This window comes from Mercenaria mercenaria, chromosome 8, assembly GCF_021730395.1.
Source record: "Mercenaria mercenaria strain notata chromosome 8, MADL_Memer_1, whole genome shotgun sequence".
NCBI lineage: Eukaryota > Metazoa > Mollusca > Bivalvia > Venerida > Veneridae > Mercenaria > Mercenaria mercenaria.
The window spans coordinates 32,065,325-32,091,149 of record NC_069368.1 but is presented as its reverse complement, the minus strand read 5'-3'; the positions used below and the strand labels follow the sequence as shown (position 1 = coordinate 32,091,149).

The following is a 25,825-nucleotide window of genomic DNA, read 5'->3' as shown; positions in this document are numbered from 1 at the left end:
ACACCCTGTGTCCTACAGACACATTCTAGTTTTATAATATATAGCATCATTATTGATCAGACAAATGCGCCGAATGCCTTAAATTAAATGGATCGCCTATAATTTTCACCATGACAAACAAAAGCACTTAACTCTTAAAACATCAAGTAAATGCAGTCGGATAGATACAAAACTAGTTTAGAAACTTGTACCACAATCCTTATTGTAACATATACGGTAAGTATTTCTTTTCCGATAGAGCCACTGTACTGTCGAACCATGCAGTGGAAAGGCGACTCTACGATAGCACGACGCGACAACACGACAACACGATGCAACAGCACAACAATACGATGCGATGATGTGATATCAATGTCGTGCTGTCCCATCGTCGAGACCTCGTTATCACCTAAATAAAGTTTAATATTCCCAACTACTACTTCAACCAGTGGAAGGAAATTCATCCCTATGAATTTAAATATTAGCGCAAATGATTTCACACATTCACGACATTGCCGCCAAATAACAAAAGTTGTAGTAAAAAAGAATATGACAATTGATCTTAAAACTAAATGCATAAAGTATATAACATAAAAATAGCATACGATATTATTATCTCTAGATTGAATTACATTCTGATACCACTTTAAGCTTTCAATGATTTTCTACTGCGAGCGGCAAAGTATTTATATTTGTATAAACTCTTCCATAGTCAATGCCTTAAATACATTTAGATTAATGTGTGACAGGGAATTTTAAGTACTAATTTTACAGTTTTTCAAGATCGGAGGATTTGTGCCTTAATTCCAACTTTCAATATTTCCATTTATTTAAACCTAATTTCTGATCAATTATTGATTTCCCTTATCTGTGAAATTAAAAGTGATCTTTAAAAGAAAAAACACCGCCGCTGTGAGATATAGGTATTACAATGCGGATTTTATTGTGTGCATTGACTATTCTTTATAGGAATGGAAATTCTGTTTAATTGTAAGAATAATTTAAAGGTAATTCTATAGATGCATTTAATTGGCAAAGGAGAAATTATTTCACGTAAATTATGTTTAACAAAAGGATAGCCATTAAAACTTTATATGGATAGTTAAACAAACAGAACGGGCTTTCACAAAGTTGAACAATAACTCTAATGACCGCCATTCACTGCCGACATTTAAAAAACTTTGCCATTTTTTATAAAATATATGGATCTATGGTTTATGTTATCTGTGCTTAAAGTCGGATGAAGTGCCACTCATCTTTTTTAAAGTGGAATTTTGAACACATTTACAAGGTAAGTAAATTGTCAAATACACGTTAGGTCATCAAATATCGTCAGAAATATGAAAATATATTTTATACATGAATGAATTACATGTACTTTTTAAATACTACCACATTCCAAGAGTTATAAAATGGTACTTGTATTTGGATTTCGCAAAATCAAGCCCCAATTCATGAAAAACCCTGTTACTGACTATAGGTGGATCGAACAGTTCTGACAATAATAATAATAACAAATTTATAATTTTAAAGATTTAAAATGCTCCTACTTCCGCCCCAGGTACCTTCAAAACTATAGTGTTTTGGGTTGTTGTTTTTTTGGATCATGCAAGAACAAAACCACAATTCACGAGAAGTCCCGTTGCTGATGATGATAACGACGATGGCGACGGCGACGACGATAATGTTGATGACGATGATCACACATGTAATAATAATAATAATGAAGAAATAGTTATAAATGTAATAAAAATAATGATAAATAATAACGGAACTCTTACAGGAAAGATTGTAAATTTAGTTGGAAAAGCGTTGGATCGGGCCGACAGACTCTACTTTCGTAGTCTAGCGTTTATTGAGTGTAATAAAACATTTCCAATAGGCCACCATAACAAAACTTCATTTTTCAAATCATATATTTTAAGAGGCCTTCTGTTTTACTATCCCGGGACCGCCTTCCTCTGCAGAAAAAAAAAACGCCAAAATCTGAAGGAATCGTGAAAAAATGTTATAAGTGAAAAGGTCTGCATCCCAGGTGAACTATAATGAATGAAATAAAATAAAATATCGTTGGTGCTATTTTTTTTCACGAAACGTTACACATTTTTATTTATTAGCCTATTGAATTATTGTTCAGCTGATAATATGCGATTAAGGGTTGGTTCTAAACAAGTAACTTACAGTTTGGTTGGACCATTCCGTATCAAGATTTAAATGATATTATTTTCTTTGCTTGCAAAAATACATTTAACAGAAGACCAAGGATGAAAGTAGAATGAAAGTAGGACCGTTTGTGATTTCAATTCCTTATCTTATGGAATTTTTACAGTAATATCTTCAAAAGATTATACATATCAATGTTTGTTTGTTTGTTTGTTTTGGGTTTAACGCCATTTTTCAACAGTATTTCAGTCATGTAACGGCGGGCAGTTAACCTAACCAGTGTTCCTGGATTCTGTACCAGTACAAACCTGTTCTCCGCAAGTAACTGCCAACTTCCCCACATGAATAAGAGGTGGAGGACTAATGATTTCAGACACAATGTCGTTTATCAGACAGTCACGGAGAACATACGCCCCGCCCGAGGATCGAACTCGCGACCTCTCGATCCGTAGACCAACAATGTATTCTGACAATTTTATATGCACATGGTAGCAAAGAGGGCATTGATATACACTCTTCGGCCCAAATATGACTAAAATTTACAGTATGACTTTATGATGATTTTAAAACTATTAAGATTATTCTAAAGACTTAATGTTGTCCAAGATCATACCCCTTCAAGTGCAATATAAATGATAACCAAAGTAAAAATCCCTTGTTACGGATTACGTGAACGTAACAGTAATTTCATTGGCATAAACTTCTTGTTAAATGTAAATTATTAATTCAATTAAGCAATCGATACACGTTTTAAGAATCAATACACAGGATAGTTTATGGAAGTGTGCTTTTCATTATTTTACTTTTATCCTATAGATAAAAAGAAGACAGTGTGTATTTTATATCTTTTAAATGGCCCAACATAGTAGACGTTCGATTTTATATCAAACTGCACGCGATAACAAGAACACAGTTATGGTGCTCTTTATCTCTAAAAACAATTACTGTAAAATCATCAAATTTCACGCGTCAGAATTTCGTGGGGTTTGGCCAAAACAGCAATTTCGTGGGCATGTAAATTCGCAGAGTTCGACCTTGAATTAATGGGATTTTTACGGCTTCGATGAGGTATAGTTTCGTCGATTGACTACACAATGAAATCGACGAAACTTAGTCCCCCACGAAAGATTACGACTTAACCATATACAGTGGACATGTACAAGGCTTCAACAGCGATTACAATTCAGTTAAGGACTATGCTATTTCGACAATGCAAACTTCCTACGTAAAACTGAGATTGTTGTAACAACGCGAGAAATGCACGGGGATCGAAAAGAAACTAATATTTATAAGAAAATGTATCTCCGAATAAATTATAAAGTATCAATGACACTCAAAACCATGTCCCAACAGTACACTAGAAGAAAATGCATAGAAATTTTCGGGGTAATTATTTGGTACCGTAAGTCTCTCATATATATACAATATATATATTCTTCAATCAAGGATATGTCAGTGTAAATGAGCTGAGCGTTAGTTTTCTAAGAAAACGCCGTTAAACTATGTTACACGAATCACACGTGCACCGCTCTTTTACAAAACTATGTCCGCCATGTTTTCTTCAGTGAACGAAATAAAAGGAGTATTTTACCTTAGAGTTCCTTATTGTAGAGTACGATTGACTTTCTAATCTAAATAAAACATCACTTTTTTATAACATCCCACTGTCCGATCTTTCTGATCACTTAACGATCACTCACAATTACAAAATAAAACCAACGTGTCATCAAAATTATCACTTTACACGGCTTCATGGACATCACGGCCTACTAACATTAAATTTGTAATCATGCGCCAACCAAACAAATGATGAAAGATCGGTACTTTTTCAAAGACATGTTTTATTTCCTGTAATTTTCTGATATTCTAACCTTCAAACAACCGAATTGTATGCACAGAAATAACGAAAAATTTATGCAATATAGCTTTTAGTTTAAATTTTGGATCTATCTTTTTCCAGCCCAACAACAGACATGTATATGTCACAAACCCGGTCTGTCCTCGAAATCAGTGTCAAAGGTTACTAGAACATAAATACAATAAATAAACAACCGCTTACTATGTTCTTGTATGTCCTGTAAATTGAAACGGCTCGTGTTTATACATTCATATATATTCCGTATCGGGAACATTGACAATCACAAGTCGATCCTTACCACGAACATGAAAACAGTTACTTTTATGCCTTTGTTTACATTTCAAAGGTAACTATTCACATATACGTTCAAGAACGTAAATTTCGTGCTTTCCGACCCACATTGTGTGTAAACTTTTGTATTTAAAAGTATGGTGTATTCGGCAAACCATTTGTAACTTCCGACGTGGTAAATGTCATTGAGAGTATCAGTTATGTTTACGAAATTTAATTGAATATTTATGTTTTATACTTGCAAAAGAAAAACTTGATGGTCATGGTCGCTGACTTCGAATTCCTCGCCCATCACCGACGTGGGAACAAAAACCCACTTGAGGTGTGAAACTTTTCACGTAAGGAAGCCATCCAACTGAAGTTAGTGTCTCGATCTAGGTACTAGTCTGAGCCTCAAAAATGTCTGGAGGGACCCCTGTAGCCTTTCCCCACCAACAAAACCTGGGGAAAGTTCATTGTGTCGTTTCGGTGTTACTCTCAATCAAACAAAATAAACATTGTTCCCGTTTTTGTTTGTTTGTTTTATATAAATGAATATGCAAAAAGGGTTTGTTTGTTTCAGTGTAACGTCAAAATATAATATTACAATTATAAATCAACAGTGAACGCCACATGCATTATTTTTTCACGAGGGGTTAATGCTTTAATCTTACAGGTAAAACAAACATATTCCTATTGTATAAAGGGTAAAGATAAATATATATGTATATGTGTGTGTACTCGTGGAATTGAATGTTAAGTGTAAAAAGTATAATTATATTCACAGTTCAAATCATCCATGCTAAATAATACGTCGAAAGATACCTTAACAAATTTATATTTTCACGTATCTGGGCGAAACATACCGTCCTTAACAAATAGATATGTTCTCATATCTGAATGGAATTACAGTCCAATACCATAACAAATATATATATTCACATATTAGGGCGGATATAACCACCGAAAGCATATCAAGAAATGTAGATGAATTTGCCTATTAAGAGAAATCTATCAAAATCAGAAAATTGTCACTTGAAAGAGGAGGCGGATTGAGATGTGGTGGTAAGATAAAACAAGAAATTAGCCAAAATAAAATTAAAGAAAGAAGCGTGCTATTCACTCTTGAATGCTGACGAAGAAGGAAGATGCCGTTTCACGATTGGTTCAACAGTATAAAAGGAATTCATTGATTGGCTTTTACCGTAGTATATAAATTAACATATTTCAGAATAGGACCGATTTGCTCCAAATGTACAACAATGACATAAATAATTTTATCTACCTATAAAATTCATATATATGTGAGCAGTACAATTCCTGTAAATGAGCACTACGTAAGCGCCCAGGCCCCTCTCGCACACCATACCTATAGTTCGGACTTCTTTCATGTGTAAAGGCATGTGCACAAAAATGACAAATTTTGCCAACACCTGGTAAATTGTAATGTGTTTTTTAGGAAAGTAATAAACGGAAATAGAAAAATAGCTCTCAGCTCATTTACACGGATAGTTTAGCTTTATTATGCATGTTATAGTTTTTCGCAGTTATGCACGATGACATAGAATATTTACCCCGAAAATTGTAACACGAACATACTGATAACTTTTCCCACTTTACTTTTTAAATTAAAGTAAGAGTTCAGCACTTCATGGTTTTGATGTATTGTCACATTGGATTAACGTTTGTTTTACAGTAACTTCGAAATTCATCAGAAATAATATCATGTACCCCACCCACCTAATTCATAATTTCAAAATAGCATAGGCCTTAAAAGTAAATGTATAATCTGTGGAAACAATGAGCACACATAACGTAACTAGAGACAAACACCGTCAAACCGACTCACCCTGGTTATAGACAGACGGAGAGTTAAAGTTTTACATGAAACAATGAAAAAAGGACTTCCGTGCCTGCAGACCTACATGTTTTAAGTCTACAAAATATCAACATTAATTTTCTAAAACTACTCTTCTAAGTCTGGTTATAAAGAACACACTAAATTTAAAACGAAACTACTTCGTTTGGCCATCTAAGAACATCCTAAAGTTAAAACGAACAAACTTAGTTTGGTTGACAAAATTAAAAAAGACTACTTAGTTAATTTGGTCGTCAGAGAACATCTTGAACATAAAACGAACAAACTTGGTTTGGTTGACAAAGTTAAAACGAGACTACTTAGTTAAGATTGGTCGCCAAATAATATCTTAAGTTAAAACGAGCAAACTTAGTTTGGTTTACAAAGTTAAAAAACTACTTGGTTTAGTTTGGTTATCAAAGTATATCTTGAAGTTAAAACGAACAAATTTAGTTTGGTTTACAAAGTTAAAACGAGACTACTTAGTTTAGTTTGGTCGCCAAATAATATCTTAAAGTAAAAAACGAAGAATCTTAGTTAGGTTTACAAGGTTAAATAACAACTTGGTTTAGCTGGGTTGTCAAAGTACATTTTGAAGTAAAAACGAACAAACTTAGTTTGGTTCACAAAGATAAAACGAGACTATATCTAATTTAGTTTGGTCGTCAAAGAACAAAGAAGTAAAAAAAAACGTACAAACTCAGTTAGAGACTACTTAAGCTGGTTGTCAGGTAACAAATTGATTATCACCTAACACCGTAAAATTTAAATGAACTTCTCTAGACCGGAAATCACGGAACACTTTGAAATTACAACGATCAAGTTTAGAATCATTTTGAAATGAAAACCAATTATCACGGACACCTTAGGAATGAAACAAACTTCTCAAACCCGGTTGAGCACATTGAAACTGAAACAAACTTCTCAAAACCGGTTACCACGGAGCACTTTGAAACTGAGACAAACTTCTCAAAACCGGTCCGCCTTGAAACTGAAACGAACGCCTCTACACTGGTTATCACGGAGCGCCTTGAGCATGAAACAAACCTCTACACTGGTTATCACGGAGCGCCTTGAGCAGGAAACAAACTCCTCTACACTGGTTATCACGGAGCGCTCTGAGCATAAAACAAACTCCTCTACACTGGTTATCACGGAGCGCCTTGAGCATGAAACAAACTCCTTTTTTTTTGGATGATAGGTCATATGGCGACTTTCCAGCTTTAATGGTGGAGGAAGACCCCAGGTGCCCCTCCGTGCATTATTTCATCACGAGCGGGCACCTGGGTAGAACCACCGATCTTCCGTAAGCCGTAAGAAACAAACTTCTCTACACTGGTTATCATAGAGCGCCTTGAGTCTTAACAAATTTCTTTAGACCGGTTATCACGGAACACCTAGAAATTAGAACGAACTTCTTTCCACCGGTTATCACGGAGCGCCTCGAGACTGAAACAAACTTCTCTACACCGGTTATCACGGAGCGCCTCGAGACTGAAACAAACTGAATATCACACGCGTGGTAATATTATCACGGAGTGCTCTGAAGCTGAAACAAACTTCTCAGACAGATTTTCACGTGCACCTTTAAATCAAGACTGGTTGTCACGAAACACGAACCTGTTTAGTTAAAACGGGTTATCATGGAGAACACATTGCTTTATTTTGTACAGAACAAAACACTTGGAATATTGATAAAAAACTGTGCGATAACAATATGGGATAATGGCAATATTGAAATAGTTCGAATTTCCTTTAATAATTGAAGTTCTGTCAGGCTTAATGCTAACTATATAATAGTCTGTTTTCCTTTCTAAAGGTTATTTTACTTAGCTGTTGGCAATGTATTTAATCTATATATTTAAGCTTTAATAACATAAATGACAAAGGACGAAAATTCCATAACCATTATCAGTTTCAAAATCATTAAAAGTCCGGTCAAATTATTCAGTTTCTATCAAAGAAGTGGTTTTAAAATTGCGTATAAGTCAAGGACTTAAAAACAAATTTTAATGAAAGACTTTTTACATATTCAGATATTTTAAACAGTAAAAGTCGTGTTTAAAATTTTAAATGAGATAAAGATTTCTTTCATTATAATTTTGACAAAAGAGCTAGTTATAATCGGCGTTGTCACAATAATTAGCATATACACGGATCATATATCAGGTGCAGGTATTTAATTTCACTGAAAGGGTCATTCATTGTATGAGCATAATTATTAAACTGTAATTCAGTTTTGTTTCATCCAGTTAAATAAACCTACGGAGACCCGAGTGCGACTAAGCCTGTCCCCCGCTCACAACATATTGGGTGTGCTCGATTAGCGTGTTTCAATGGAATTAGATTCTAGATATTCCAGATTGACAGATTATAAGAATTTTTCTCTGGTTGAAGGAAAGGATGGAAAAATCTGTCTTGAGGCTAACTGTTACGATGATACCGAGGCTCTGTGGAGTTACCGCAAAACGGAGCCAGATATTTCCATCCACCCCTTCAACTAGTGAAAAATTCTTTTTCTTGCGTACTGCATTCTTTAATAAATAGAAGAAATAAAATAAAACAAATACTTTTCTCTTTAGCACAGTCTTATTATAGTCTTATTATAGACTATTATGAATATGTATTCATTCATAAATTACAGCAACTCCTACATCAGTAAGCACTGGCAAAAACACGGGAAATTCCTGTTCGGCATGCAAGAAAGATATGTACATGTATTTCTTCGAGGGTAAGAATCAATCACAACCATCTTAATATACACAATGTAACTACATGAACAAAAATGTAAATAGTACATTAATCAAATAGTCATACTAGTACTTAATTTTTGCTTCTGTGAACAAGTTACCCAATATTTATTTATTTATTTGGGTTTTACGGCGCACCAACACAGTATAGGTTATATAGCGCCAAACAGGACTACAAATATTGGTTCCATATCTCATTTACATCAAAATGAAAACATGAGGTATGGAATCAAAATCTGCATACCTGCTGGAATCACAGAGTTACTGCAAATCCAAGTGTTAAGACCCTATTAGTCGCCTCTTACCATGCCATGAATATCCTACCACTTTAGATTTCATACAGTTTGCCGGGTTTTAGTGATGAATATAGCCAGTCTATCCCTCTGATCCATGACATTCCGTGCAAAGCATGGTTGCAAATTCATTCCGTGCAAAGCATGGTTGTAAATTATCTAAATACATGTACACTGCTGACTAGCGTACAAATTAAACCAACTATAAGTCAAATCGGGTCTGCAATATTTACTACTTGTTTTGTCCTCGTTGCTTCTGAGGGATTTTTCAGATTTTGTTAGGGCCTAATATATTATGTTGTTATCAAGTGATTAAGTATATATCAATATCTATTTCAGGAAAAAAAATAATTTTAGGATTTTATTTAATGATAACATCCTTACATCATTTAAATATGTTTCAGCAAATAACTTTTTATTTGTAAACACTACAGTATGTTCTTTGATTTTAATGCCGACCGTAACTTTGTAAATTCTTGTCCGGGCTGTAATTCTGTCATCCATGAAGGAAATTTTGAAATAGTTTGGCATAAATATATTAACCTTAATGAGACGACGTTTAATGTGTAACACTCAGACCCCTTTCTACAAGGTCAAGGTCACACTTAGAAGTCAAACGGTCTGTTTTGTGTCCGGATCGTAACCTTGCCATTCATCAAGAGGTTTTAAAAGTACTTAGCATAAATGTTTATCACTTGAAAATGAGAACCCTAGCTCCAAGGTCAAGGTGTTAACAGGGTTATTTTTGTGTCCGATCCAAATTTCTGCTATCCATGGAGGGATTTTGAAATATCTTGGCGTAAATGGTAACTATAATCAAACAATGTGTCACGCGCAAGACCCAGATCCCTTGCTCCAAGGTCAGTGTCATATTTAGAAGTCATATCATAATAGATCTTTACGTGTCCGATATATAACTCTGTTATCCATGAGGGGGTTTTGAAACAACTTGGCATAAGTGTTTACCATAAGGAGACAATGTGTTACGCGCAAGACCCAGACCCCTAGTTACACTTAGAAATCAAGTGAAAGGTTAAAAGGGTCTGTTTCATATCCGATTCGTAACTCTGTCATTAATCATGTTACAATCTAAATATTCTAAGATTTTGTACCAATTGCAATTAGCTCAGTGGTAAAGCATACAGTCCATGTTAAACAGATCTTTTACCGTGTTGGTTCGAAACTCACCATCGACATTATTTTTTTTCTCGTATTACTAAACATTTAGATTCCTTCCTGAACTATGTGACAACACAACAGAGAAGTATCATAAGCCGACATGGCAGATCAGAAAAGTTTACCATTATATCAAAATGATATTGACTAAATGCATGCATTTAAGCCATGCAAATAATAAACATACTGTTGTTTTATATAAAGGCAACCATACAAATACAAACCATCAACGAAAGAAACAAAAATATGGGAATGAAAATGAAAACGAAAAGAAGAAAAAAAAAACACACACACACAAACACACACAAAGAATAAACATGAAAAAAAACTCACGTAGATTCGACCCCACAAAATGACTACACGCAAGACCCAGACCCCTAGCTCCAAAATCAAGTTTACACTTAGAGGTCAAGTGAAAGGTTAAAAGGGTCTGTCTCATACCCGGTTCGTAACTCTGCCATTAATCAAGAAATTTCGAAATTAATTAGCAGAAATATTCCCCGAAAACGAGAAAACGTGTCGTGCATAACAACCAGACCACTAGCTCCACGATCGATGTCACATTTAGAGGTTATCGGTTTGCATGAAGTGTTTCTTGTCAGTTCCATACCTATTCCGTCGATGAAGACATTTTAAAATTACATGGTATAAACGTTCCCTATATTAAAATGACGTGTCAGACGCAAGTCCAAAATCTCTAGTTTCAAAGTCAAAGTCAAACTTTGATTAAAAAGCTAAAATTTATGTTTCTTGTCCAGTCAATAACTCTGTCATCATCAAACATTATTTGTCACAATTTTCCCTATGATGAGTTAGTGTGTCATGTTCAAGACCCAGACCCTAGCTCTAAGGTCAAGGTTACCTTCGGAGAAATTTTTTCTCTTGTCGGAAAATTAGTCATACCTTAACTATTCTGGCATATTTTGCGCATCGAACTGTAGCATTCTTGGACAAACCTCTGGAGGCGTTTGTCACTAATAGTGCCATCTCTTGTTTGAGCTTCAACTCTAACTTTGAGAGTTATATATATATATATTTGTACTTATCCCTTTAAAATGTCAAGGTCAGTAGTGGCTATTGTCAAGTTACCTTAAAGACACACCACTAACTGTAACCTTTTGTATTTCCATAATGCTGTCTGACTAAAGTACATCTCCTGTTACGCTATACTTAGGATCTGAAGACGTGCTATTGATAGCCTCGTTCTGACGACAATTCCGTTAGCCAGGCAGAAGGCTTACTTACAACATTTTGCAAGAATAAAAAATTTGTAAGCGACTGGTCCCGGATTCGAGTCCCTGACAGCCTACACATTTTTACTTACTTACAACATTTTGTGAGAATAAAAAATCTATATTTTGACTGGGTTTTTGATAGTATATTTTTTATTACGTAAAGTGTCAGCCGGTTAGCTCTGTCGGTAAAGCGTTAGCTCTGTCGGTAGAGCACTTGCTCTGTAAGAGACTGGTCCCGGATTCGAGTCCCTGACAGCCTACACATTTTTCTTAATCTTTGACATTCAAACAAGTCGGCTGATTGGTTAAAATAAAAAAATAGAATTGCGAAAATAAAAATAGCAATTCTGGAAATCAAAAATATACAGAAGACGATTAAGAATGGGTCATTCTCGGATCTTCGTTTAGAAGATCAAGTACTTCAGTCAGATTGTTCCATAATTGTAATTATACATTTTTGTATGGAGAAATGAGAAATGACAAGTGTCTAATTACAGTTTGACAGTAACAGATATAAGGCTAAGACAATGTATTACTAAATATATTATTCAATTAATGTAGTAGTATACACGGCACTTCATGTATTAAGGTGAGTTTAGATCACACTTTGTTTCTATATACAGTGTAAGATAGTTATTATTCTATTTTTTTATAAAACTATACTGAGAAGAGAATGACTGAGTAAGTTTGCAGATGAAGTTATGAAAACCGGACTGAGCTTGTCCACCTGTCATCTTGTAGAATAGTTGACTGTATGATACCAGTATTACCAGAATTATTTGCACAAAGTTCATGTGGGAGGAAATAGTAGACCACTAGGTATTGGTGGGTCTTTAACTCTTCTAACTTGTTAAATACCGATGAATAAAAATAAATGCTATAGTCTATAATTAACGGTCAATGCGAATACGTTAATGTTACACACCGATAGCCACACGAAAACTACATGCAGATATAGACTTGCCACAGTTCACTACTGCGAAAATCTAAAGTGGTAATTTTGACTGGGAATTCACGGCATGGATCATGCAAGGGTAGGGCAGTGGTTCCAATTCTTTCCATACACAGATCGTCCCAGAACCACATAGGGCACAAGTTACTCAAACCTCAATGTTAAGAGTGTCCAAAAAGAAAAGACACATTCAGTAGACGCAGCAACACGTACATCACTACAAACATGATTGACCTTCGTTTATTGCGTGCTAGACACGATTTTCCCGTGTTTTGTCTGCGGTGAAAGATGACTCATGTGCTGTAATTTTTGAATGAATGCATAAATTCATATGCTAGTATAAATACTGCTTAAAAGAAGAGCATTCATTTTATTTCATTTCTACTAATATGAAATAAGGCAAAGCCTCAAAGCGAGCTCAAAGAAATCGGATTAAGCTAAAAAAATATATGCATCACTGTCACAAAGAAACTATTCACTACTCACAAGAATTCAGGAGAACCTATTCACTTGAAAAAGTCTACATTTAGTGTCACCGTACCTATAACAGTGAATGTCATACGTTGCAAAATTAATGGGAAGCCGGTGTCACGGTGACGTCATTATCGCGTTCCCTTTTCTTTCTGCTTATTAATGATATTTTTTCCATTTTCTGGCCGATGCTTGATCTTTTAAATGAAAATAATATTTTTTTCAAACAACTTGAAATCATTCTTTCATTATTGTTGAGTGATGAATATTTTTTAGCAATTGAATGAAGTTCTGTATTCACTCCGGAAAGAAGTACTTCCTATGAGCACTTATCCGCTAGGGTGCGCTTTTTAAAAACTTCCGACGAAACTTTTCAAATCCATCACCAAGTGTGCAAGTATACTTGCGTTACCGTAAAGCTCGATTCTTTGGGCCTGCTCTTCGAGCTCGCTATTACTTGCAAGAAAAATAATCTGTCAGTAGTAGAACGTGCTGATGGAAATATCTCGCTTGATGGTAAATGTTGTTGTTGTTCTTGTTGTTGTTGTTGTTGTTTATTTTTTTTTTTTGGGGGGGGGGGGGGTTGTTGTTTTTCTTTTTGTTCTTTTTTTGCAGTAACTAGACAGAGCCTCGTTACTGCCTAAACAATTACCTCAAGCCAGATATTTCAATTCACATCTTCAACCAATGTTTACAGTTATCATTGTAACACTTGAATACAGCGTGTGTAAACATATATAAATAAAGAATAAATGGAACAGTAAAAATCAGTGATGATGACATTTCTTTTTTCACATAGCAAAATCGCTCACTATTACGACCAATTCCGTAGGCTACGTAATCTGATGGAACGGTCTGGAATTGTTACAGACAAGGAATTCTTAAGAAATTCGAAACGAACGCACCTACTGAGTATTTCGCGGTAAGTCAGCAGCTTAAAGTCAACATAATTTTATATTAAGGGATGGACAGTAATATATTCTAATCTGAATGCACTTGTATTTTGTTATAGGGAAGATAGAAAAGAAAATAGAATCACCTCACGACACTTGTATTCAACCCAGAAATTTAACTTTAGTGCACTAAAAATACTTAAGGTAGCTATTCATGTTCCTTCTCTAGTTTGCTCAGTTGGAGGTTCGCTTTTTTTTTCAAATCTGTCAATCTGAAAATCAAACACAATCTTCGAACTCCAACATCTCGGGACACAATGAAAATTTGAAGAAAAATAACCAGAGGTTTTATAACAAAATTCTACATTGTAGAAATATTTTTATTCTTAGATTCTAACATGTTGAAATACCTTAATACTAAAATTCAGGCGCCATGTTATGCTTGGACCGTAGGCTTAGTTTTTAATCTCATTATTGCGGAATGACTGTTAAAGCTAAATACGGATCACAAATCCTTTCGCTTCAAATGAAAGTTAAACAAACAAGCCCTATTAATAATTCGAAACATTCTAATTTTATAGTCTAATTTTATATATATAAATACGATATATTCCTGCTTGATTTTTTATGAGAAAATATAATTTATATATATATATATAAGCAGACATTTTTAAAAGGGAACATTTTAAAAGGAATTAGTGATTGCTCAACGGCAGGTTGGTTACATTTTGTTGTTGTTTTGTTTTTAAGATTAAAATTAACGTCATGAAAAGTGGATCACAACGAAGATTAAACATAAACACAATAAAACAGTTATTGTTATCTGATAAAATTGATTCTGCCTTTGCGACCAGTGTAGATCATGATCAGCCTGCAGTCTGATCAAGATCTGCACTGTTCGCCGTTCAATCAGCATCTTTTTGGTAAGCATCCCTTTTAACAGTTATAATGGCACTGTCCGAATTAAAAAATGGACAACTTCATTATAGAAATTTATCAGGGTAAGGGTAAAGCCAATAACGAGCATTATAGCTAACTTCCTAGTTTTACTGTTAAAATTACTACTATTTCACTATTAAACTAATTTACTGACAATATCCAAGCGACATCGGTTGCTATAGAAGAGGCTACCAGAATGTAAAGGTTAGTCATTTTAAGTATTTTTTATAGTGCAAGGTACAGAAGAAGCTTACTTCGTGTTCTTTAACATGCACTGGGTCAGCACCCTACCCATGACAGCGATTTATAGCCAGTCCGATAATGTTACTAATTTTAGCCGAAGGAGCAGAGGATCGAACTTGTACTCCTGATTTCTATGTCAAGTCATACATATACCACTTGGTCACTACGCTCGACTCTTTGGAAATTTACTCATTTCATAGCTTTTTATTGTAACCAGTCGATTATCAATTTATCAAAAGTTATTTGTCACAAGGTCTATGCAGATAATGCGTTTCCTAGCTTGTTCTATAATCAGATTGAATTTTGAAATTATATATAGATTAATGCAAGTTATGACGGTATTGGAACACCACGTATAGACGTGCCGGAAGTAAAGAAAGAAATATTTAAAATCTTGAGTTTAGACGGTAACAAAATGTCAACATAAGTCCATTAGCGCCATGATGTTTAATTCATAAAAAAATAAACGATATACTTTATTTTCGTGTCTTTCTTCACATTTTCTTTCTAACATTAATGATTTTATTGTATTTTTTGTTAATAACCGGAAAAACCAATTTTTAAACAGACATCCTTTGTAACAAGTTCTTTGTCTACCAGACTTCAGACCTTGCAGAACAGATAATCATAATTTCTAGAAAAAAAATACATCGACTAAATATGGAAGTTTTGCAATCAATCCTTTCCCCAAATCTACTTTGGAAACAATACACATTTCCGCTGCCGGTGTTAACATCAGCGCCTATGCATCAATTTTGCCAGGATAAATACATCACAAGGTTTGTTTTTTTGTAAAAGCTAGCCCTTGGCCCATTTGTTGTGCTAATGTTCAATAAAACTAAGTCTGAAAGATCTCTGAAGTAAACATACTGGTATACAATCGACCGGTTACCAGTACTAGAAAAAAAGAAAACTTTCGCTTTGTTTTTTGTTGTTTTTTTACAATTTGCAATAGCTGGCTCTCAGCTTGCCAATTCATTTCCAGTTGCTCACATAGAAAGCAAGGTTAAAAACCCAGGTGGTATTCGAAAGCTTCGGTCTTTTTCGTTGTTTTAAACAGAAATTCTATCGTAATACCGGTCTGTCGAGACATGCTTGATTTTTGTTTATCATTCTAACTTTGATCAATTTATCAAGTCGCAATTTTGGATGTCAAAAGCTCTCACGGTGTTACTACATTTGTACAAAACGCCAGACAGACCAAAACTTAGATTACCGTACTAAATAGGTAACGAAGCAGCACTTCCGGGCTATCAGATAATGGCGGAAAGAAAAAAAATCCTCATTTTCCCCATTTAAACAGTGGCATTCTCAATGAAGTTCATAGTTTATGTAAGCCAGTTCCTGTTGTTTTGTTTTTTTCATTGTGAACCTATACTTAACATTTTGATAGAAATGTAAACAAACCTTAATACTCATGTGTTCATACCCACATTGGAATATATTCCATAGTGTTGACCTGTCAGAGAAAAAATCTCTTTTAGAATTAATGATCCCTACTTTTCTTGGTGATTTTAGTTTAGTTTATACTAATTAGTTTTAGCTCGATTGTGATAAGCTTCAAGCTTTTTTGAACCACCACGAATCCGCACCCTGGAAAAACCATTACTGGTGTCATATGAGAAAGCGCAGTGGTGACCCCAGTGGGGCTCGAACCCACGACCTTTGGGATGAGCTGAGGCACCTTATCCACTAGACCATCGCTCCCCGCAATAATTATACTTCTTTTTTAAATGGTCCTGGCTATGTGTTACAGTTCTCAGATATTGTTAATTTTATACAGAATATATAGCAAATTAATATACTACTGTACAGCCTTTTTCAAGTATATTATATTTTCATTGTTACAACGTAATGTACATTTTTATCCTGCTTTTGAATATTTATCTTAATTTCCAAAAAGTGGCAAGAATTCTCCCATGATTCACGAAAAAAGATACGTCGTGTTTCTCAACAAAACTTTCGTTGCCCTGCAAGATGGATTCTTTGAACGCGGCGAGTTACATATCGAACGGACGTGGTGACAACAATAATCTTAAGTTTAGTTATAACAAACATTATTATCAATTAAGCAACTGTTTAAACATTGGAAATAGGAAATGTTTGCGTAACCTGCTCTGCTAATAACGTCTCAAAAGTTTTTGTAAAAACAAATATTTGCTGTGCTTTCTAATGTATGTAGGTTTACCATTGTGGATAATGCGGATTAGATTTGTACGGATAAAGCTAATGAAGTTTGTAAAACAGTTGGTGAAAAAAAAACACAGTTGCACTACTTGAACTAAATCTTATGTCTTACGGTTTTGTAATAATGTTCTAAAATAGATTATACTTTAAAGGTACCGTCACCCACAGTTTGGGTGAAATTTTTTAGCATGTCCATTTCCAAAAGTTTGCCATAGAATGTGTATATAATATTCAATAATTATGATATAATCAAACAATGGTAAAATGAATGTAAGCAAGTGTTAGCCCTTATCATGCTGGGCACGGTTGATTCTGCCTTTGCGACCAGTGTAGATCAAGATCAGCCTGCATATCTGTGCAGTCTGATCATGATCTGCACTGTTCGCCATTCAGTCAGTATCTTTTTGGTATGTACCCCATTTAACAGTTAATGGTACTGTCCAATTTGCAAGATGGACAAGTCCATTACAGAAATTAAGCAGAGTAAGCTTTAGATATTGGTAAAAAAGCAGGGAGAATGTTGATCTTCGCCATTATTCATAAAGGTTGCAATGGTTTACTACTTTTTGCACAATATTTTTGGATTATTTATTAAGATATCTTACAAATCAAAAGCCAGTAACACTGTACCACTGGTCATTTTCGCAGTACCTACATTTAATGGATTTGAGCCTTAACTGCTTTTATATCACAGCTACTATGCGAAGACACATTACGTAGTGATATAAATGTTTAAAATGTATGATAATAAATGTAAAGCCAACCGGTGTCTTTATAGGTACAATCGTGTTCTTTTGCGTTTTAACTTGTTGACAAAGCGACATCAAGATAACCTCAGTCCTAACGGAAACACTGTGAAGTTAGACGTGTTCAAGACAGCAGTTTCGTTAGCACAGATTAGTTATAAAGGTTTAACGAATAGACTGCTTACCTCTTCAAAGGTCACTTCCTTTATTCGGCCGCTGTGGCATTCTTTTGTAGATGAAGATTTTTCATGGCTACCCCTAATAGTTTTTGAAAATGGAAGTACCTTTCAAACATATTTTTTGGATACTTCTTCAAATTCTATGACCGTTTCGGACGTGGATCTATTCCGACATGTAGGTGGTCGCAGGCTAAACTCTATCTGTGTGGCTTCTGCAATCCCTACAAATGGAAAGCAGAACTATTAAGAAGTTCTTCTAATCTGGTGAACAATGAATACATGTAAACCTTACTTATACAATATTTTTCAGATTTAAATGCATGTAGAAAGTGCTAGGGACCACTGGGTAGGTTCGCCAAGGACACTTACACCAGGTCGACCTAGGTCTGTGCGGGAGTTGTACCACCCAGCCGTGCAGGACCTCAGTGAGCAGGCAACACGAAATGGAACAAATAACCAAGGTTATATTCTTATAAACTTAAACAAACGTCCGAAGGTTCGTTGGAAGGTCATATTCCTGGAACATTTATCTTTTAACATTCATCAACTGTGGCAGTAGCTAGTAATACGGTCTCATTCGATTACCTTAAAACTCTAGTTGTACGTGACTAGACGTGTACAGGACATGGCGAGCTTCAAAAGAGATAAAAATTGAAATGCATAATCAAGTACAACCAGAATTGAATATTTGTTAAACGGAACTTTATTGGTACCTATCGTCGTGAGTTTCGAAATGGCTGCCTTACATTCCGCCATATACTCAAACTGTCAACCTTTGAAATATTGAAACAATCCCATTTTAATTTAAAATGATTGAAAGAATGACTTCAGACGAACTGTATTGTTATTAAAAGAAGCTAGTCAATCTCTGACTGAGAATCGAATTGAGATATTCATTACGGCCCATCCGCTTAGCTCAATAGGGAGAGCGTAGATCTACGGATCGCGGGGTCTTAAGTTCGATCCCTAGGCGGGGCGTTTTTTCCTTGTGACGCTTTGATAAAAGACATTGTGTCTGAAATCATTTGTACTCCACCTCTGATTCATGTGGAAAAGTTGGTTATTACTTGCGGAGAACAGGTTTGTACTGATAAGAATCAAGGAACATTGGTTAGGTTAACTGTCAGCCATCACATATCTGAAATATGTACTAATAAAAACGGCGTTAAACTCAAAACAAACAAAAAATGACATTTGTTCACGAGAAGATGCAACTATTTATAAGCAGGTACTGAATTTTAGCTTTGATTCAGAAGTTGTTTGATTTATTTATTTTCGTTTTTCTTCAGAGGAAGCTATACTGAGTGTAGTTAGCACGTGCACTCCACGTGGTTCCAGATCAAGTGTAGATTATTATAGCGACAAATTTCACACCCCAACTCCGCTGATCAGTCAGTTCAATCCGGAGGAAGCGATAAAGTTGTCACCTACTGCCCAGTTATGTTTCAACAGACATAACAATGACTACCACGAGGATCTGCATCGACAGCGCGTGCTCGTTTCTGCGCACCAACGCAGGAAATTGCAATCGCGCATGCGTCGTGTAAAATCGACGCCGCCTGGGGCCAGATATGCTGGCAGCTCTGCAGATTACAGAGACTCTTGGCAAGATGATTTCAAAGACAAACTCGAGTTGGTTGTAACAAATAGAACAAATGTAGAAGAAAAAGATTTAAAAGAAAGGTAAATTCTACGTAACTATCAACACATTAATATCGAATTTGCTCCAAAACTTGTCCGGATTTTTTTCTCATTTACTGTATTTAAAGATATTTTTGCACAATTCTTTAGGCATTCTTTAAACTTGCAAGTGTCTTTATTTCATAAAAGAAAAAAAAAACGAAACTGAAAATATTTCATTCGCTGCCTTGAGCTAAATTTTTCATTAATAACATCGGAATGTGGACGGGGTAGGCCCCTCAAATTTTATTCTGTTACATTGGTCGTCTAATTAACGTGTGTGTGTGTGTGTTCGGGTTTAACGTCTTTTTCAACATTTTTCCAGTCATATAAACGACGGGATACCCGTACCTAATACACTCGGTAAAGCATGTATGGTCCAAATTACTGTCTACATCTATAATTATGTCTTTTACTATTGTCATATAGTAGCATATGCATAGGAGCGAGTTTAACTTTGGGAGGCCAAACCTTTTCGACAGGGGGTCCGGTGGCTGGCAAGGAATTCCCGGTGCATTCATGACAAAGCCTTGTCCAGGGGCCAAATGGGCCGTAGGCCACCTTTATACGTGTACGACTTACGACTACGCGCTGAAAGGTCTGCAGTGTAACTTAATCGGTCAAAATATGTATTGTTCTAATCAAGCGTGCCATTTGTTTTCTTTCTTTTTTTACAGTCTCCGGCTGAAGCCCTGAAAATACAATCAAATAGCGCTGCAGTTGTCTAATTGTGATAAAATGTTGTGGAAATATTATTCCTATTGAACAGTCAATGAAAAATGTAAATACATAACGTTTACGCATTCGTAAACAGGCTAAATACTTACATCGTTTTTGCAGACGCTCGAACCGGAACTGTAGTGATGCGCTCGTTTTATATTATTTTTATAAAATATAATCGAACAATCCTTGACGCGTACATGGTTTCAATATTCGCCTTACGGAAAGAGACAAGTCAGAATGCAAGGAAATGTCAAATGCAAATCAGAAATCGGGTTGAAAAGAATTATATGAAACTAAGTAAATGTTATATTAGACTGCAAGTTAAATCTTTTTTTCAAAATAATGGGGGGGAGGGGGCAAACTATAGTTCGGCCCACTTGTTCTAGCTTTGGGGGAGGAGGGGGAAGGCTGTCCCCTCGGCTCCTACGCCTATGAGTATATATAAAGTCTTTGGTTGACATAGTGTTTATAAAGTCTTTGGTTGCATACGGTTATGTACAGTTTAACTGTATTCATATAAATATCGCAGGTTGTGTATCTTAAATTTCTTTTTCTTGAAAACCCTATTCCGAAAATTTCCAGGGGAAAAGTATCATACATATTCTTATTGCTTTTAATGATAATATCAACAACCAACCAAGCTCTATATTCGTGGTAATGGCAGTTTTATATGAAACGCCATATAGCTGTTTTTAGCTGTTTTTATTTCATTTTCAGAATCAACTATCGGCTGACAAATCGGACGAAACCGAAAACCACACTGCAAGGAAATCTCATGTCAAACGGTCCGCCGTTATCAATGGTTAACGGATACACACAAACGTTGATTCAACACTATCCAAAATACTCGCAAAAATATAGCAGTTGGCTTACAAATGGATTTAAAGTCCAAAGTTTTAGGACGCACCCCCTGTCTCAAGAATACAGTCACTCCCGTCCACCTCCGCCCTTGCTGCAGTATATAAATAGACCAAAAACTGTAAGTGGTAGACTGGGTACCAGAAAGACTCTTGGAGCCTTTAATTTCAACATAGTTGGCACGCAAAAGAAATGAGATAAACAATGCTGTGGACTTACATAAAAGATAATAGTTTTACGCAACCACGGACTATGTAAAAAGAAAATGAATTTAATTTCCAAATACAGTTGGCTAAATTCAGGATTTTTTTTCATGCAGCCGTGGAAAAAGGAAATTTGCATTATGATGCCATTTATATTATTGACGACAAAAATCGTTATATGCAGCCATTGACGTTCTGTTAAAAACTTGGCTATTTTTCAACTTTATAGAAACAGTATTACATGTATAGCATAATGTCAGACATAGTGTCCAGTTATGTTTGTTTTAACACTTATATTGTGATTTTTTAAAATGCTTGCATTGTCAGTGTGTACATTTGAGATACACATACGCAAAAAACTTGTCTGTGATAGCAACAAAAAAAACTTCCATGAGATATGACAAAATAAATGGCCAAGGCACAGAGTTGTAAATGAACGAACTTATTTTCATTAAACAAAAGTGACACTAAAATTATCGGAATATAGCTCATTTATTTATTTTGATAATGTAGACAGATACAGATGCACGTTATTTAAACTTCTGTAATAGTATAACACCAAAAATAGTAAAGAATTTATTTTAAAGGGTAAATATAATGTGTGTGGAAGCTGACAGGTTCCAGAAACATTTCAGTTAAAAAAACAACCAATGTTTTTCACATCAAAACGAGAGAATTCTTAAATCTTGTTTTTGATTTTGCAGTTGTGTTCTGCCTATTTAAAAAATACAAAGTCAATTTATTCGAGAAGTGATAAATCTCTACAAATACAACATTAAGACAGTTCTGAACATTTGATAAACGTGAGGTAATGGCTTAAATATGGAAATGAAAATACTTTTATGAATTAACGGCAACCTGTGAGTAAATTTATTAAAACGACAATGTTACTATCTATATGATATGAAAACGTTGGACATGTTAAATTATTCCAAATAATGTCATAAAATCAGCTCGAAATGTGTAAATCTCTTTAGTAAAGGGAAAATATCTCAAAAACAGGTGCACAGAAATACATTTTATTTCACCATATTAGACAATATGTTTCTTTACGACTGTGAGAAGTTTCAGTAAAATCTACGTATTGTAGAAAAAAAATCTATCTGCGAAAATGACATTAAAATTTGTGACTTTCCCATAGACTCCCATTACAAAAATTTGTTGGAGGACCAAATCAGTCTAGGAAAAAACATCTAGCACCATGTTCTTGTTTGCACAAACTTTTAAGTATTTTGAGTATATTCATATGAAGTTCTGAAAACCCGAGTTTAATCAATTTCTCAATTGTAGTAAAAAAACCCAGATCCAAACGTACATGTCTATCTTAAGCTGGGTACATTCAGTAGCATTTAGAGTGCTAAATTTTCATTTTTGCTCGATCATTAAAAAAAAAACAACGGAGTATTATGAATTTTTGCACCAGCTATATGCATGTGAGCAAAGTTTCGGTATTCCGCATTTAATATAAACACAGCTATGATAAACTGAATATTTGGCAGTCTTTTTCATAAAACAAACAGATTTTCATGAAACTTTGTCAGATGATAATACCTGTACTAACAAAAAGGCCAGCATATTTTCAGCGGTAAAACTGCATTATTTTTACAGGAATTTGAACTTTAGGCTATTTGAAATCGTAGACTAAATTTCAGACTTGGAAAACTGATTATTCTGGGCCTACATTTTATATAATATACATTTTGCCCACTTTTGTACGAGTTCTCATGCAACTTGTACCATTTTCAAGAGACATGTATAAGCATGAAAAATGGCAAATTTTAGAGAAAGTAAATTAAGCATTAGTTTTAATTTAAATTTAACCAGTAAATAGCACAACTTTGCAGCTGTAAATAATATGAATTACATTAAAATTACCTACATAATCATCACTACCATCATCTAAATGGACATGGTTTGTTTGTCTTCAACATCACTGTTATCATCATCATTGTCATCATATTAGATAAGATTTTAATCATCTGAGACATCATCATCATTATTATCATCATCATCAAGAACAACAATTTTAATTTTGAAGCTTGTGATCAAAAGATTGTTGTATCTTTACTCCGGAAACATTGTCATGTATGTAAATAATACATATATTTATAAATAAAATCAAGGATACAATTTATATCTTATATCTTGTGACTTTCGATGTATGTATCTTAACATTTTAAAATGGTGTTTAAGGTAGCATTTCTGTTTATTACAGTTTCAAAATGTATAAATGTTTAAGGAATTTTTAGTGCTTTCTGATGGGCTGGGGAGGGGAGTGAGGGGTTAAACTCACACTGACACCAATTTTCCAGCTTTTGATGGCACAGAAAGACTCTAGGTGTCTGTGCATTATTTCATCAACCCAGGATTGGGAGGGGCACTGAGATAGAACCATCAACATTCTGTTAGCCAGCTAGATGGAAGAATTCAACTCATTGAGTGAGGCTCAAACCCACATCAGAGAGGGGTACAAGTGATTTTAAGTTGACCACCTTAACCACTCATCCACAGAGGCCCCTCTTTTGAGGAATAAGTTATGGCAGTTGAAAATTCCGTAACAGATAAAAAACAAAACCCCATAAGCACCCCCTTCCTTTTTAATAAAAAAAGAAAGATCAAATGTATTTATTAATGGTTCCCCAAACTGTTTTGATTATAAATAATAAACTATGGCACAAGTGTATGCATGTAAACAAGCAATATTCCTGATCTATGCAATCAGTTGCACAACCAATGTTTAACTGGCCTATTCCATATCAAAGATTTTCTACTGATTTCTTTTGGAAATAACAAATGATAAGTACATATCCTTCTAAACAGGTCAAAGCATGGTAGGGGGCCTCCATGGCAGAGTAGTTAAGGTCAATCTCTTCAAAGCTTTCCAACTTCACAGCTATTGTTATGAAACCTTGCTTGAAGTGTACAAGATTTTCATGATAGAAAGCCATCATGCTGGCTTATGGAAGGTCTGTAGTTCTCCCATGTGCCTGCCTACACCTGAAATAATGTTCAAGAGGGGCACCGGGAGTCTTCCTTCAACATGAAACGTTTGGAAGTTGCAATATGATCTACTGTGTTGATGTGACATTAATTCGGTTAAACCCAACAACAAGAGGGCCAAGATGGCCCTAGGTCGCTCACCTGAGAAACACACCATAACACACCATAACAGTGTAAACATGTTTGACCTAATGATTTCATGGAAAAAAATATTCTGACCAATTATCATTAAAATTGGAGCAAAAAATCTTGAGTATAAATAAGTATTTTCTTTGATTTGACCTAGTGACCTAGTTTTTGACCCCAGACTACCCATATTCGAATTTGACCTAGATTTCATCAAGCCAACCATTCTGACCAAATTTTATGAAATCCAGTGTAAAATGCAGTCCCTATTGCATACACAAGGTTTTTCCTTGATTTGACTTAGTGACCTAGTTTTTAAACCCAGATGACCCATATTCGAACTTGACCTAGATTTCATCAAGGCTACCATTCTGACAAAATTTCATGAAGATCAGTTGAAAAATACAGCCTCTATCGCATACACAAGGTTTTTCTTTGATTTAACCTAGTGACCTACTTTTTGACCCAGATGACCCATAATTGAACTAGACCTAGATTACATCAAGGCAATCATTCTGACCAAATTTCATGAAGATTAATTGAAAAATAAAGCCTCTATCGCATACAGAAGGGTTTTCTTTGATTTGACCTAGTGACCTACTTTTTGAGTCCAATGACCCATAATCAAACTCAACGTAGATTTTATCAAGGCAATCATTCTGAGGAAATTTCATGAATATCAATTGAAAAATACAGCCTCTATCGCATACATAAGGTTTTTCTTTAATTTGACCTAGTGACCTAGTTTTTGATCTCAGATGACCCATATTCAAACTCGACCTAGATTTTATCAAGGCAATCATTCTGACTTAATTTCAGAAAGATCAATTGAAAAATATAGCCTCTATCGCATACACAAAGTTTTCCTTAGATTTGACCTAGTGACCTACTTTTTGACCCCAGATGACCCATATTCAAACTTGACCTATACTTCATCAATGCAATCATTCTGACCAAATGTCATGAAGACCAATTGAAAAATACAGCCTCTATCGCATACACAAGGTTTTTCTTTGATTTGACCTAGTGACCTAGTTTTTGAC

The 25,825-nt window shown here is 34.9% G+C and overlaps 1 protein-coding gene and 1 long non-coding RNA gene across 2 annotated transcripts in view; one reads left to right on the top strand and one right to left on the bottom strand.

Annotated features, from left to right (window-relative positions):
• LOC128559009 (uncharacterized) overlaps positions 1–20,749 on the bottom strand; it is a 62,330-nt gene extending 41,581 nt beyond the window's left edge. Inside the window, exons 1-2 of the long non-coding RNA XR_008372016.1 lie at positions 20,700–20,749; positions 18,199–18,413 (exon numbers count right to left, since the gene is read on the bottom strand). This is a non-coding gene — a long non-coding RNA (uncharacterized LOC128559009). The remainder of the gene's footprint in view (positions 1–18,198; positions 18,414–20,699) is intronic.
• LOC123566637 (uncharacterized) lies at positions 542–23,788 on the top strand. The gene is made up of 4 exons (XM_045360923.2): positions 542–1,270; positions 18,503–18,653; positions 19,482–19,875; positions 21,313–23,788. Exons 2-4 carry the CDS (start codon positions 18,509–18,511, stop codon positions 21,647–21,649), a joined length of 876 nt encoding a protein of 291 aa, XP_045216858.2. The 5' UTR covers positions 542–1,270; positions 18,503–18,508; the 3' UTR covers positions 21,650–23,788.
• Positions 23,789–25,825: the final 2,037 nt, after the last annotated feature.